Consider the following 13,155-nt stretch of genomic DNA (forward strand, 5'->3'; position numbering starts at 1 on the left):
CTTATTTTGTATTTATCATAACCTTTTAAAAATGTTAATTTTATTGTGGTAAGAATACCTAACATGAAATCTACCCTTTTAACAAAATTTTAACTGTACCATTCAGTATTGTTAGAAGGCACAATGTTGTACAGCAGATCTTGAAAGCTTAAAAGTATTTTTCTTTACTAATGTGGGATTTTAAAAGTAATGAAAATACAGGGCTCTTTATATATCTTATGTAAGTTATTATTATGTAAGTTGTTGTTATAGGCATTTGTATATATATATAGTTACAAGTAAGAGAGATATCATAAGTGCAATCAAAGTATTTCCCAATAAGAACAATATTTTGTGATTGCTATTTAACATTTATTAGATTTGACATTTTTTTTTTTTTCACTGCAGCACTTTTTTATTTTCCTCACACAATGACGCGTTGCTGGGGCCTAATGTTCTCACATGACAGTAGAAAACCAAAAATTTGTTGTCATCTCTTAAAGAATTGAGAATTGTGTACAAAAACCTTACATAAATTAAAAGGATGAATAAATTTACAGTTGTAAATGCAAACCGTTTTCCAACTCAAGGCAATTACCCCACGGTGTTCTGGCAGGAAAACATCGGGTAAGAAAGGAAAGTGGGTCCTAAGGCTCGGGCCTTCCCAACCCTGTTAGACCGGCAAGACAGAAATGACAACTCGTTCAGGACTCTTGCCAGCCTCTAGAGAAATCCTGGAATAGGCAGCTTACACATCAATACCCTGCACAGATCAAGAACCTCACGGCCTTGCGGGTTCTCCAATCAATGGATTTCTCTTCCATAAACGTGTTCTCAACGTCAGCCACGAACTGACCGAGCCACATGTGCTAAGGGTTTAAATCAAAGATATGTACAGGGTATTAAACATATACCAAGGGAACAGTTAACTCGGATACAAGGTCAAGATCAGCAACAAGTTCTACAATCCAGTGCTGATATCAGGTACAAGCTTCAAGGACAAATTTCTTTTCAAAGGCTGATTCCAGTTTCACGAGGCCGGCATGAGGTGTGCCCATGTGCCGGGCCAACTGCTACTCCGGGTTCGCTCACGCGGCAGGTGCTACGCATCTGCCCGCAGTCCGTTTAGAAGCATTTGCGGTGGACGATGGAGGGGCCCGACTCGTCGTACTCCTGTTTGCTGATCCACATCTGCTGGAAGGTGGACAGCGAGGCCAGGATGGAGCCCCCGATCCACACGGAGTACTTGCGCTCGGGAGGAGCGATGATCTTGATCTTCATCGTGCTGGGCGCCAGAGCGGTGATCTCCTTCTGCATCCGGTCAGCGATGCCAGGGTACATGGTGGTCCCACCGGACAGCACCGTGTTGGCGTAGAGATCCTTCCGGATGTCGACGTCACACTTCATGATGGAGTTAAAGGTGGTCTCATGGATGCCGCAGGTCTCCATGCCCAGGAACGAGGGCTGGAAGAGTGCCTCCGGGCAGCGGAACCGCTCGTTGCCAATGGTGATGACCTGCCCGTCGGGCAGCTCGTAGCTCTTCTCCAGGGAGGAGGAGGACGCGGCCGTGGCCATCTCCTGCTCGAAGTCCAGGGCGACGTAGCAGAGCTTCTCTTTGATGTCACGCACGATTTCCCGCTCGGCGGGGGTGGTGAAGCTGTAGCCGCGCTCGGTAAGGATCTTCATGAGGTAGTCCGTCAGGTCCCGGCCAGCCAGGTCCAGACGCAGGATGACGTGGGGCAGGGCATACCCCTCGTAGATGGGCACAGTGTGGGTGACCCCGTCCCCAGAGTCCATGACAATACCAGCGGTGCGGCCAGAGGCGTACAGGGACAGCACAGCCTGGATGGCCACGTACATGGCTGGGGTGTTGAAGGTCTCGAACATGATCTGGGTCATCTTCTCGCGGTTGGCTTTGGGGTTCAGGGGGGCCTCGGTCAGCAGCACGGGGTGCTCCTCGGGGGCCACGCGCAGCTCGTTGTAGAAGGTGTGGTGCCAGATCTTCTCCATGTCGTCCCAGTTGGTGACAATGCCGTGTTCAATGGGGTACTTCAGGGTCAGGATGCCGCGCTTGCTCTGGGCCTCGTCGCCCACGTAGGAGTCCTTCTGGCCCATACCCACCATCACACCCTGGTGTCGGGGTCGCCCGACGATGGACGGGAACACGGCCCGGGGGGCGTCGTCCCCAGCAAAGCCCGCCTTGCACATGCCGGAGCCATTGTCGATGACGAGCGCGGCGATCTCCTCTTCCATTGCGGGCGGCGGAGGTGGCGGCGGTGGACGCGAAGGACCAGCGGGAGGAGGACGCGGAGCACGGGCCGGCGGCGGCGAGTGAGCAGATTTGACATTTTTATCCTCATGCTGAAAATCTGAGCTTGCACTATGTTGTTATTTTTTGTTTTTCTCTTTTTTAGTTTCAATTTATTTCTTGTAGTCACATTTTATTTTTCCTTTTCCTTCTTTTTCCCTTTAATTGAGAGGTCAACTTTTTAAAATTACTTACTTGATTTTTTTTTCTTCTCTTATATTTCAGTACTTCTGGTTTATAATTCAGAGAGATTTCTGCTATGCCCTATATAGTTAACTCTCTTCCAAACCATAAAGTGACCTTGATCATTTTAGCCTTGTATATTTTTTTCTGACATACATGTCATTTAACCTAAAATTCTAGATATATCTTTTAATTTACCCTAAAAATTAGACATTTATACATGGACACACTGATGAAGTTTTACTGATATGTTCACCACTTTATTCATTTATAATTTCTTCTTACATCTGAAACTGTCCTCTGTAGTTATTCCTTACCTGAGACAACACTTTTTGACCTCCTTTTGATAGGTGTCAGCAGGTAATAAACTCTGTTTTATTTGTGTGTGTGTTGGTTTTTTTGAAAATATGTTTACTTTGTCCTGTTTTATTTTGCTTATATAGTTTTACTAGATAAATGATTCTTGGAAGATATTGTTCCTCTGTCTTTTGACTTCTATAGTGTAAGTTGAGTTGCATGTTTTTTTCTCTTTAAGAGAAATATAGAAGATAATGAATATAGCCACAGGGACATTTTTAGATTTATAAATTAATCTGAGGGAATTTAGTGCAAAGGAAGTGATCATTTGACAGATTTGAGAAGATCAAATAAAGGATGAAAAATAAATCACCCTGGAGAAGATAAAGTGAGTATTCTAAGAAATGATAGAATTGATAGGGTTGTTATGCAAGGATAAATGTTAATTTGAGATTAGTGATTAAAGTTTAAAGTAAAGCCAATCAGCAAAAATTTCATGATTTTCAACAGCACTATTTTAGTGTTTATATGTGAAGAAGAAGGAGGTAAATTTTTGGGTTCACTTCCAGCTATTGCAAGGCAAATATGAACAAGAAAGGATCAAAAAGCAAAAGTGTTAAGACTATATGCAAAGGAATGGCTTCTATTTGAACCATTGAATATACTCTGGATAGAAGGAAATCAAAAATATAGAGGCAAAATAATGGAGAGAAAATGGTAAGGTCAATAGACTAAAATTTTAATGGAACTGAAGAGTTGTAGCAGAGAGATTTCTAGAGAAAATGATCAAGACAGTTATGATATATCATTAATAGCTGGGATGATTGATATAGAAATTTTAGAAGTAATTTTGTATTTCTGATTATGACATTCTGAGGGCATCATGGGTATGGGATACTAGTATGGAGGGAAGAAAATGGACCACAACATGGAGATATTGGAGACTGCACAGACAAGGCTATACCTTACATGAAAGGTGTCAACCACATGGATATTGAAGTTAGTCAACATTAATGCTATTCAACCTAGTCACTTCCATGATTTTGCATATATTTGGTAGAAACAATATATATTACTGAAACAAAATCTCTATTTGATTTATCATGGATTGATAAATCCATGATTGGTCATGGATTCTAAAACCAAATTCTAGAGCTTATGTTTGTGTCTTTAAAATAAAGATACACCAGGGCACCTGGGTGGCTCAGTGGGTTAAGCCGCTGCCTTCGGCTCAGGTCATGATCCCAGGGTCCTGGGATCGAGTCCCTCATCGGGCTTGCTGCTCAGCAGGAAGCCTGCTTCCCTTCCTCTCTCTCTGCCTGCCTCTCTGCCTACTTGTGATCTCTCTCCGTCAAATAAATAAATAAAATCTTTAAAAAATAATAAAACAAAATAAAGATACACCAAACTTAATGTGGTACAAGTATTTATCAAGTGCATCAAGAAGGGTAAATTCTATTTCTAGCTCTATTACCACCTAGTAGCATAACTTCTGCCAAATCAAATAATCTTCCAACATCTCAGTAATCTTGCAGGTAAGAAAACTGATTTGAATTAAAGATGATTTAAAATAGTTTTTTGATTCAAAGGACTATGATTTAATTATAGTTTATTCCTTGCTAAAGTATAGTTCATTGGCCTCGTCCTTTAAGTTTATACGAGTTTTATTATAGATTTTCCCCACCACTGAGCATTTGTGGTTGTATATATTTCTATGAGATCTGTCACCATGACATCTGGATAACCAGCTAATATAACTATGTAAAATTAGCAGGTATGTGGGAAGAAAAAAAATGTCAATCCTTGTCTATCTTTTATGTAGGTTTTAATGTGGAATAAAGATTCTGTCTTGGAGTTCTTAGAGCTTCTTAGTCACATGATTACAGAGAAGTGTAAAGAGGAAATGGCAATTTTCACTGTTCCTCCAAATATATAAGCATTTAACATAACATCTACAGCTGCAAAATAAAAAAGGATATATAAAATGTTCTCTCTAATCATAACTGTGATTGGAACCTTGACATACAAATAGTTGTATAGAAAAATGTGGACACTACTACAAATGTACACAGGCAATAATGTTGATAGAAAACTGAAAGTTAAAATAGACCATTTATAAGATTTACACTTTTTGTTATTTTGAAGGAATCCACCATCTTTAACAATTATGAACAAGTTATGATTTTTTTTTAATGTGTAGATAGGATAGAGTAAGAATAATCATTAGGACACAAGGTCAAAGATACTGAGCAGATATCAGATAAGAAAGTGGTGGATGATGTGATGAGTCTGGAAAGATTAGAATCACAGACGTAAATTTGAAGGTCTAAGTATTAAAATGGCATCTTCAATGCTGTGGCACTGTATATCACTTGCAAAGAGCATTATAGGTTGAGAAAAAAGTGAAGGCCTAGGAAAGGGTCACAGGGCATTCCATTATGTAGAGGTCAGGAGAGGAGTAGGCACCAACAAAGAAGATTGAAAAAGCTTTACCAATGAAGATGATGAAGAAACAAGAGAGTGTAGGGTACCACGGCCCAAGGGAAAAAAATTTTCAGGAATAATGATGGAAAACTATATCTGGTGCTATCACCTATAAATAGAGTAATTATTTTATTTAGCAAGAAATGGCTAATATTATCATGCTGAATTGCAGCATGTTAACTTTTGAAATAATAATAGATACCATGAGGTGTGACCAGAAGATAGAGACATCTCAATTTGCTAATGGCCAGATGTGGGGAGTAGGAGCATGTCTTCACATAAACAAAGAACTATAAATTTGCCATGATCTATTACAGGCAGACAGTGAGAACAAAAGTTATGGGACAGCAGAGCAGGAGGTCATAGTTGACACAGGAAGTTTGAGATGACTATTTGGCATTCAAGTTATTGAGTAGGAAATTAGTTAAAAGTATCTAGGTTGGGGAACAAGGATCCACAATGGAAACTCCAAGAAATCAGAGTGTGAGTGTACAATAATTGAATCCTTTGTCCTTCTCAGAAACTGAAAAAGATTTACCAAAGTCACAGGATCTATACATACATTTGTACATGCACCCCTATCTGGTGAACCATTTGTTCATATTCTTTGTCCATTTTGCACTGTTATATTGGTATTTTTCACATTGATATTAAGGGGTCCTACATATGCTGAGGGCAATAGCCTTTTCTCTGGAATGCAAAAAGCAATTGCTTTCCTTTTTCTTCAAGTTTTTCTTAAGCCTTAAGATGCTTTTGGTCAACACTACATTGAAACTTGAACTCAGTCACAAGAGGAAATTTGTGAGAAACTCAAACATCTGGGGGTTAAAGAGCATTTTCCCAAAGAATGAATGGGTCAATCAGGAAATTAAAAAAGAATTTAAAAAATCATGGAAACAAATGAAAAAGAAAGCACACTGTTCAAAACCTTTGGGATATAGCAAAGGCAGTCCTAAAAGGGAATATGTAGCAATACAAGTCTTTCTCAAGAAACAAGAAAAGTCTCAAATATACAACCTAATCTTACACTGAAAGGAGCTGGAGCAAGAACAGTAAATATCGTCTAAATCAAGCAGGAGAAGAGAGATAAAGATTAGAACAGAAATCAATGAAATAGAAACCACAAGAACAGTAGAACAGATCAATGAAACTAGAAGTTGGTTGTTTGAAAGAATAAAATTGATAAACCCCTGGCCAGACTTATCAAAAAGAAAAGAGGAAGGATGCAAATTAATAAAACCATGAATGAAAGAGGAGAAATCACAACCAACACCAAAAAAATGCAAACAATTATGAGAACATATTATAAGCAACAATATGCCAACAAATTAGGCAACCTGAAAGAAATGGATGGATTGCTGGAAATTTATAAACTACCAAAATTGAAATAGGAAGAAATAGAAAACCTAAACAGACCCATAACCAGCAAGGAAATTGAAATAGTAATTAAAAATCCCCCAACAAGAGTCCAAGACAAGATGGGCTCCCAGCAGAATTCTATGAAACATTTCAAGAAGAATTCTTGAAATTCTTCTGAAGCTCTTTCAAAAATATAGAAAGAGAAGAAAAACTTCCAAACTCTTTCTATGATACCAGCATTATCTTGATCCCAAAACCAGATAAAGACCCAACCAAAACGGAATATTACAGACACCCCTGATGGACATGGATGCCAAAATTGCCACCAAGATAGTAGCTAATAGGATCCAACAGTACCTTAAGAGGATTATTCACTACAACCAAGTGGGATTTATACTACATTCCAAGTGGGCTGTAAGAGTTGTTCAACATCTGCAAATCAATCAATGTGATACAATCACATAAATAAATGGACAAGAACCATATGATTGTCTCAATGGATACAGAAAAAGCATTTGACCAAATTTAGCACCCTTTCTTTATTAATACTCTTCACAGTGTAAGGATAAAGGGAACATCCCTCAATATCATAAAATCAATATACAAAAAGCCCACAGAAAGTATCATTCTCAATGGGGAAAAACAGAGCTTTTCCCTTGAAGTCAGGAACACAATGGGGATATTCACTCCCACCACTGTCGTTCAACATAGTACTAGTAGTCCTAGTCTCAGTAATCAGACAACAGAGAGAAATAAAAACCAACCAGATTGGAAAAAAAAAAAAAAAAGAAGAAGAAGAAGAAGAAGTCAAACTCTAACTCTTTGCAGATGATATGATACTTTATGTAGAAAACCCAAAAGACTTCATCCCAAAACTGCTATAACTAATACACGAATTCAGGAAAGTGGGAAGATTCAAAATCAATGCACAAAGTCAGTTGAATTTGTATACAATGAGAGAAAAAAGAGAAATTAGGGAGTTGATCCCATTTAAAATTGCACCCAAAGCCATAAGATACCTAAGAACAAACCTAACCAAATAGGTAAAGTATCTGTACTCTGAAAATTATAAAACACTCAGAGAAATTGAGGAAGACACAAAGAAATGGAAAAATATTTCATGCTCATGGATTGGAAAAACAAATATTATTAAAACGTCTTTGCTACTTAGAGCAAATTACACATTCCATGCAATCTTTATCAAAATACTATCAACTTTTTTCACAGAGCTGGAACAAATATCCTAAAATTTGTATGGAACAAGAAAAGATCCTGAATAGCCAAAGGAATGTTAAAAAAGAAAACCAAAGCTGGTGGCATCACAATTCCAGATTTCAAGCTCTATTATAAAGCTGCATTCAATCATCAAGACAGTATGGTACTAGCACAAAACAGACATATAGATCAGTGGAACAGAATAGAGAACCCGGAAATGGACTCTCAACTCTATGTCAACTAATCTTGACAAAGCAGGAAAAAATATCCAAAGGAAAAAAGATAGTCTCTTTAACAGATGGTGTTGGGAAAAGTGGGTGACTGAATGCAAAAGAATGAAACTGGAGGCTTTTCTTACACCATATACAAAAATAAACTCAAAATGGATGAAAGACCTCAATGTGAGAAAGGAATTCATCAAAATCCTAAAGGAGAACATAGGCAGTAACCTCTTCTACATCAGCCACAGCAAACTCTTTCAAGACATGTCTCCAAAGGCAAAGAAAACAAAAGTGAAAATGAACTTTTGGACTTCATCAAGGTAAAAAGATTTGTAAAACAGAAGAAACAAAACCTAAGACAGCCCATTAAATGGGAGAAGATATTTGCAAATGTCTTATCAGGTAAAGGGCTAGTATCCAAAATCTATAAAGAACTTAGCAAACTCAACACCCCCAAAACAAATAATCCTGTTCAAAAAAATGGGCAGAAGGTATGAACAGACATTTCCTCATACGTACAAATGGCTAGCAGACACATGAAAAGATGCTCAACATAACTCATCATCAGGGAAATAAAATCAAAACCACAAAGAGACACCACATCACACCAGTCAGAACGGCTAAAATTATCAAGTCAGAGAATGACAAATGTTGGTGAGAAAGGGGAACCCTCTAACACTCTTGTTGGGAATGCAAGCTGGAGCAGCCACTCTGGAAAACAGTATGGAGGTTCCTCAAAAAGTTAAAAATAGAGCTACCTTATGATTTAGCAATTGCACTACTAGGTATTTACTCAAAGGATGCAAATGTTGATCTGAAGGGGCACCTGTACCCCAAAGTTTATAAAGTAATGTCCACTAGCCATAGTTTGGCTAAACTATGGAAAGAGCCCACATGTTTATCGATAAATGAATGGATAAATAAATATTTATTTATAAAAATATTTACAAAATATTTATAAAAAATATTCCACACACAATGGAATATTGCTCAGCCATCAAAAAAAAAATGAAATCTCACCATTTGCAATGACATGGATGAAACTAGAAGCTATTATGTTAAGTGAAATAGGTCAATCAGAGAAAGACAATTACCGTATTATTTCACTCATATGTAGAGTTGAGGAAACAAAACAGAGGATCATAAGGGAAGGGAGGGAAAAATAAAATAAGATGAAATCAGAGAGGGAGACAAACCATAAAAGACTCTTAACTGGGAACAAACTGAGGGTTGCTGGAGGGGAGGAAGTGGAAGGATGGGGTAAGTGCGTGATGGGCATTAAGGACAGCATGTGATGTAATGAGCACTGGGAGTTATCTGCAACTGATAGATAACTGAACTCTAACTCTGAAACTAATAATGCAATATATGTTAATTAATTGAACTTAAAATTTTTTTAAAAGTCCAAAATAAATAAACAAACAAAAAAAGATGCTTTTGGTCATACAAAATTAATATGCCAATAGTTTATTTTTAAATTATATATTGTGATTGTAGTTTTTTAATGTTTACAAAGTATTCTCTATTTAAGATTACACACACATCATTCTCTCACATTACCTCATTTTAATTTTCATTTTTTTATCATTTAAATGTATTCTATCTTAAATTTATTTTGTTAAAAACATGAATTGTTTGCAAGGCTTTATTTTTCACAGATGGTTTCTTAGTTGTTCTACTACCAAAAACATTATCTCACTGGCAAACACTAGTTCCAGCAGAGAAAAAAAATAGAGTAATATAGAATAATTTAATTATATGATCAAGAAAGTTGAAATAAAGGAATTTGAGGACAACACTAGAATTTCAGGAAATACACACTTTTCAAGGACTAATGAACATTTTTTAAAGATGATATGTGAAGTCATAAAATTAACACAATTAATAAAACATGAACTTGGAACATAATTAAGACTTAATGCCATTTATTCTAGATCACTGGGCCACATGTATTTCATTTAGAGAAAAATAAATGCAGCAAAAAAAAATTTTTTTAAATACAAATCTTATTTGGAAATTAAGAAACACATCCCTAAATTGAAGAGATCAGAGGAAGTTTAATGGAAATTAGAAAACCTTTAGCGTTGACTAATAATTAAGATTCCATATTGGAATTATAGTTAGGATGGAAAGTAGAAAGAAAAGTATGGCCTCGGATGTTTACATTGATTAAAAGAATGGGTGAAAGTTAACTTGATAAGAATTTACTGGGGCGCCTGGGTGGCTCAGTGGGTTAAAACCTCTGCCTTTGGCTGGGGTCATGATCCCAGGGTTCTGGGATCCAGCCCTGCATCAGATGCTCTGCTTAGCAGGGAGCCTGCTTCCACCTCTCTCTCTACCTGCCTCTCTGCCTACTTGTGATCTCTGTCTGTCAAATAAATAAATAAAATCTTAAAAAAAAAATTGGATTTATTGTGATGGACATTGGGGAGAGTATGCGCTATGGTGAGTCTTGTGAATTATGTAAGACTGATGATTCACAGACCTGTACCCCTGAAACAAATAATACATTATATGTTACTTGAAAAAAAAAAGGAATTGGATTTATTATGAGAGATGGCAGCAGGATAGAGTAGATCCAAAGTAAGAGGAAAGATATAAAGCAGAAAAATTGAAGCAGGAAAAGATATGTTTCTAATATAATGTGTATAAATAAGGCAGAAAGGATGTTCTGGAAAAATGGAAACAAAAACTTTTGTTCAAGATTTTTTTTAAAACAAAATATATAATAATTAGAATGGTATAAAAAGATAAAAGATAAAAAAGATAAAAGATAAAAGATAAAAAAGAGGAAAATACAAACTAATTTATGTCAGTATATTAAAAAATCATGATAAAATGTGTAAATTCCTAGATAAAGTTTAAAAATGGAAATGATAATCTGAATAATCCTACAGTTATTAAAGAAAATGGATCAGCACAAGTAAAAATATATTCTTCAAAATAAAACATGGCCATGGTGACTTTAATAATTGTGCTTTACTAAATATTATCTAAAAAATTCAAATTAGAAAAATGGGATTGAGACCATATGGAAAAATATCATAATGTGTTGTTATGATAACTCATCAAAATCTAACAGAACAATAACAACAGCAAACACAACAAAATTATAGTCTAATTTAACTCACAGATACAAATTTTGTATGCAATGCATTAGCAATAAAAATCAGTAAAACATTAAAAAATAATATGACATGATTTTCTTAGTCCATTCAGGCTGCAGTAACAAAATACAACAGACGTGGTGGCTTATAAACAACAAAAATTTATTTCTTACAGTTCTAGAGCCCAGAAGTCAAAGATCAGGTGCCAGCATGGTCAGGGAGGGCCCTCTTCCAGGTTGCAGACTCATTATATGTTCACATAGTGGAGTGAGCTAGGCAGCTCTGTGGGATTTCACCTAGAGAAACACCAACCCCATTCTTGAGGATTCCACTCTCATGACCTTATCACCTTCCAAAGGCTCCACTTCCAAATACCATCACCTTTGGGTGTTATGATCTCAATAAACAAATTGTGGGGGATGCAAACATGCAGACCATAGCCATAATCAAGTTGATTTTGTCCCAGTAAGCAAATTTCAATTACCGTTGCATAAATATGTCAATGTAATTCAACACTTAAAGGAAAAGTGTCATTTGACAATCCCAGTAGTTGTAAAGTATTAGAGGAAATCCAGGGTTTATTCTTGAATAATTAACAAAAACTATATATAAATGACCCCTTAACTAAATAAAAACCTGTCTATAGCGTATTCATAAGAAATATCTACTAATCAATGAACCTTTGCAAGCACATGCTCAAAACTATTACTTGATTCTGATGTTCATTGTAATAATTTGTTCAAATATTTTTCTTTATGGCCCAACCAGTGTAGGAAGGCAAGAAAAATAAAGTTGTATATATTGAAGAAGATGAAATAAAGTTACTATTTTTATAGATGATATAATTTATATAGAGAGAAAATCAGAAGTATTTATAGATAAATTATTAAAATCAATGAAAGTTAAACATTTTGACTGATAAAATCATTATACAAAATCAGTTCCATAAATCCCAGCAATATAACATAATAAATTTTATTTTTTTAACATTAGAAATTTTAAATTGGTATTTGTCACTAATAATAGCATAAATATATAAATTATTTAGAAATACATCAAATAAAATATGAGCCATATAATATAAAATGAAACATTTAATTTCAAGGAAAATATGAATACTTGTTCTTTAAGTTACCATGAAATCATCTTTAAATTATCATAAAATCTTCATATACATGGACAGACCCTAACGAAGCTTCCTAGGTTGTTTGCTACATTAAGAAATAAACTAATTAGGGCGCCTGGGTGGCTCAGTGGGTTAAGCCGCTGCCTTCGGCTCAGGTCATGATCTCGGGGTCCTGGGATCGAGTCCCGCATCGGGCTCTCTGCTCAGCAGGGAGCCTGCTTCCCTCTCTCTCTCTCTCTCTGCCTGCCTCTCCGTCTACTTGTGATCTCTCTCTGTCAAATAAATAAATAAAATCTTTAAAAAAAAAAAAAAGAAATAAACTAATTAAAATTATGTGACAATGTTTAGGGTCTATCTTATACTTCAAAGTCCAATAAGACAAGTCTTTGAGTTTTCTTCTAAGTATATTTAACATGAAATTATTTATCAGCAACACATGTTTCAGGGAGGAATTCTGTCCTAATCTTAGCTCTGTTTGACTTTATCACTACGGGGAACAAGAGGAAGTCCCTTTCCTTCTCAGAGCTTGGGATCCCGCTTATTTGATTGGGGAGATGATTATATCACAATTAAATTTCACTTGTATGATTCTATTATTTCTTTTTTTTTTTAAAGATTTTATTTATTTATTTGACAGACAGAGATCACAAGTAGGCAGAAAGGCAGGCAGAGAGAGGAGGAAGCAAGCTCCCTGCCGAGCAGAGAGCCCAATGCGGGGCTCGATGCGGGGCTCGATGCGGGGCTCGATCCCAGGACCCTGAGATCATGACCTGAGCTGAAGGCAGAGGCTTAACCCACTGAGCCACCCAGGCGCCCCTGATTCTATTATTTCTTAATCCAGGTTTTACCTATGGTTTCTAGACTTCTAGAGACAAT

The 13,155-nt window shown here is 36.6% G+C and overlaps 1 protein-coding gene across 1 annotated transcript; it reads right to left on the reverse strand.

Moving 5' to 3' along the window:
- Positions 1-366: 366 nt before the first annotated feature.
- LOC125092924 (actin, cytoplasmic 2-like) lies at positions 367-2,304 on the reverse strand. Its single transcript, XM_047717430.1, has one exon. It carries the CDS (start codon positions 2,230-2,232, stop codon positions 1,105-1,107), a length of 1,128 nt encoding a protein of 375 aa, XP_047573386.1. The 5' UTR covers positions 2,233-2,304; the 3' UTR covers positions 367-1,104.
- Between the last annotated feature and the right edge of the window lie 10,851 nt (positions 2,305-13,155).

This window comes from Lutra lutra, chromosome 2 (genome assembly GCF_902655055.1).
Source record: "Lutra lutra chromosome 2, mLutLut1.2, whole genome shotgun sequence".
Taxonomy (NCBI): Eukaryota; Metazoa; Chordata; class Mammalia; order Carnivora; family Mustelidae; genus Lutra; species Lutra lutra.

Bases quoted from the DNA above. Each gene is read 5' to 3' on its own strand.
- LOC125092924 (XM_047717430.1), bottom strand. From the start codon at position 2,232: ATGGAAGAGGAGATCGCCGCGCTCGTCATCGACAATGGCTCCGGCATG.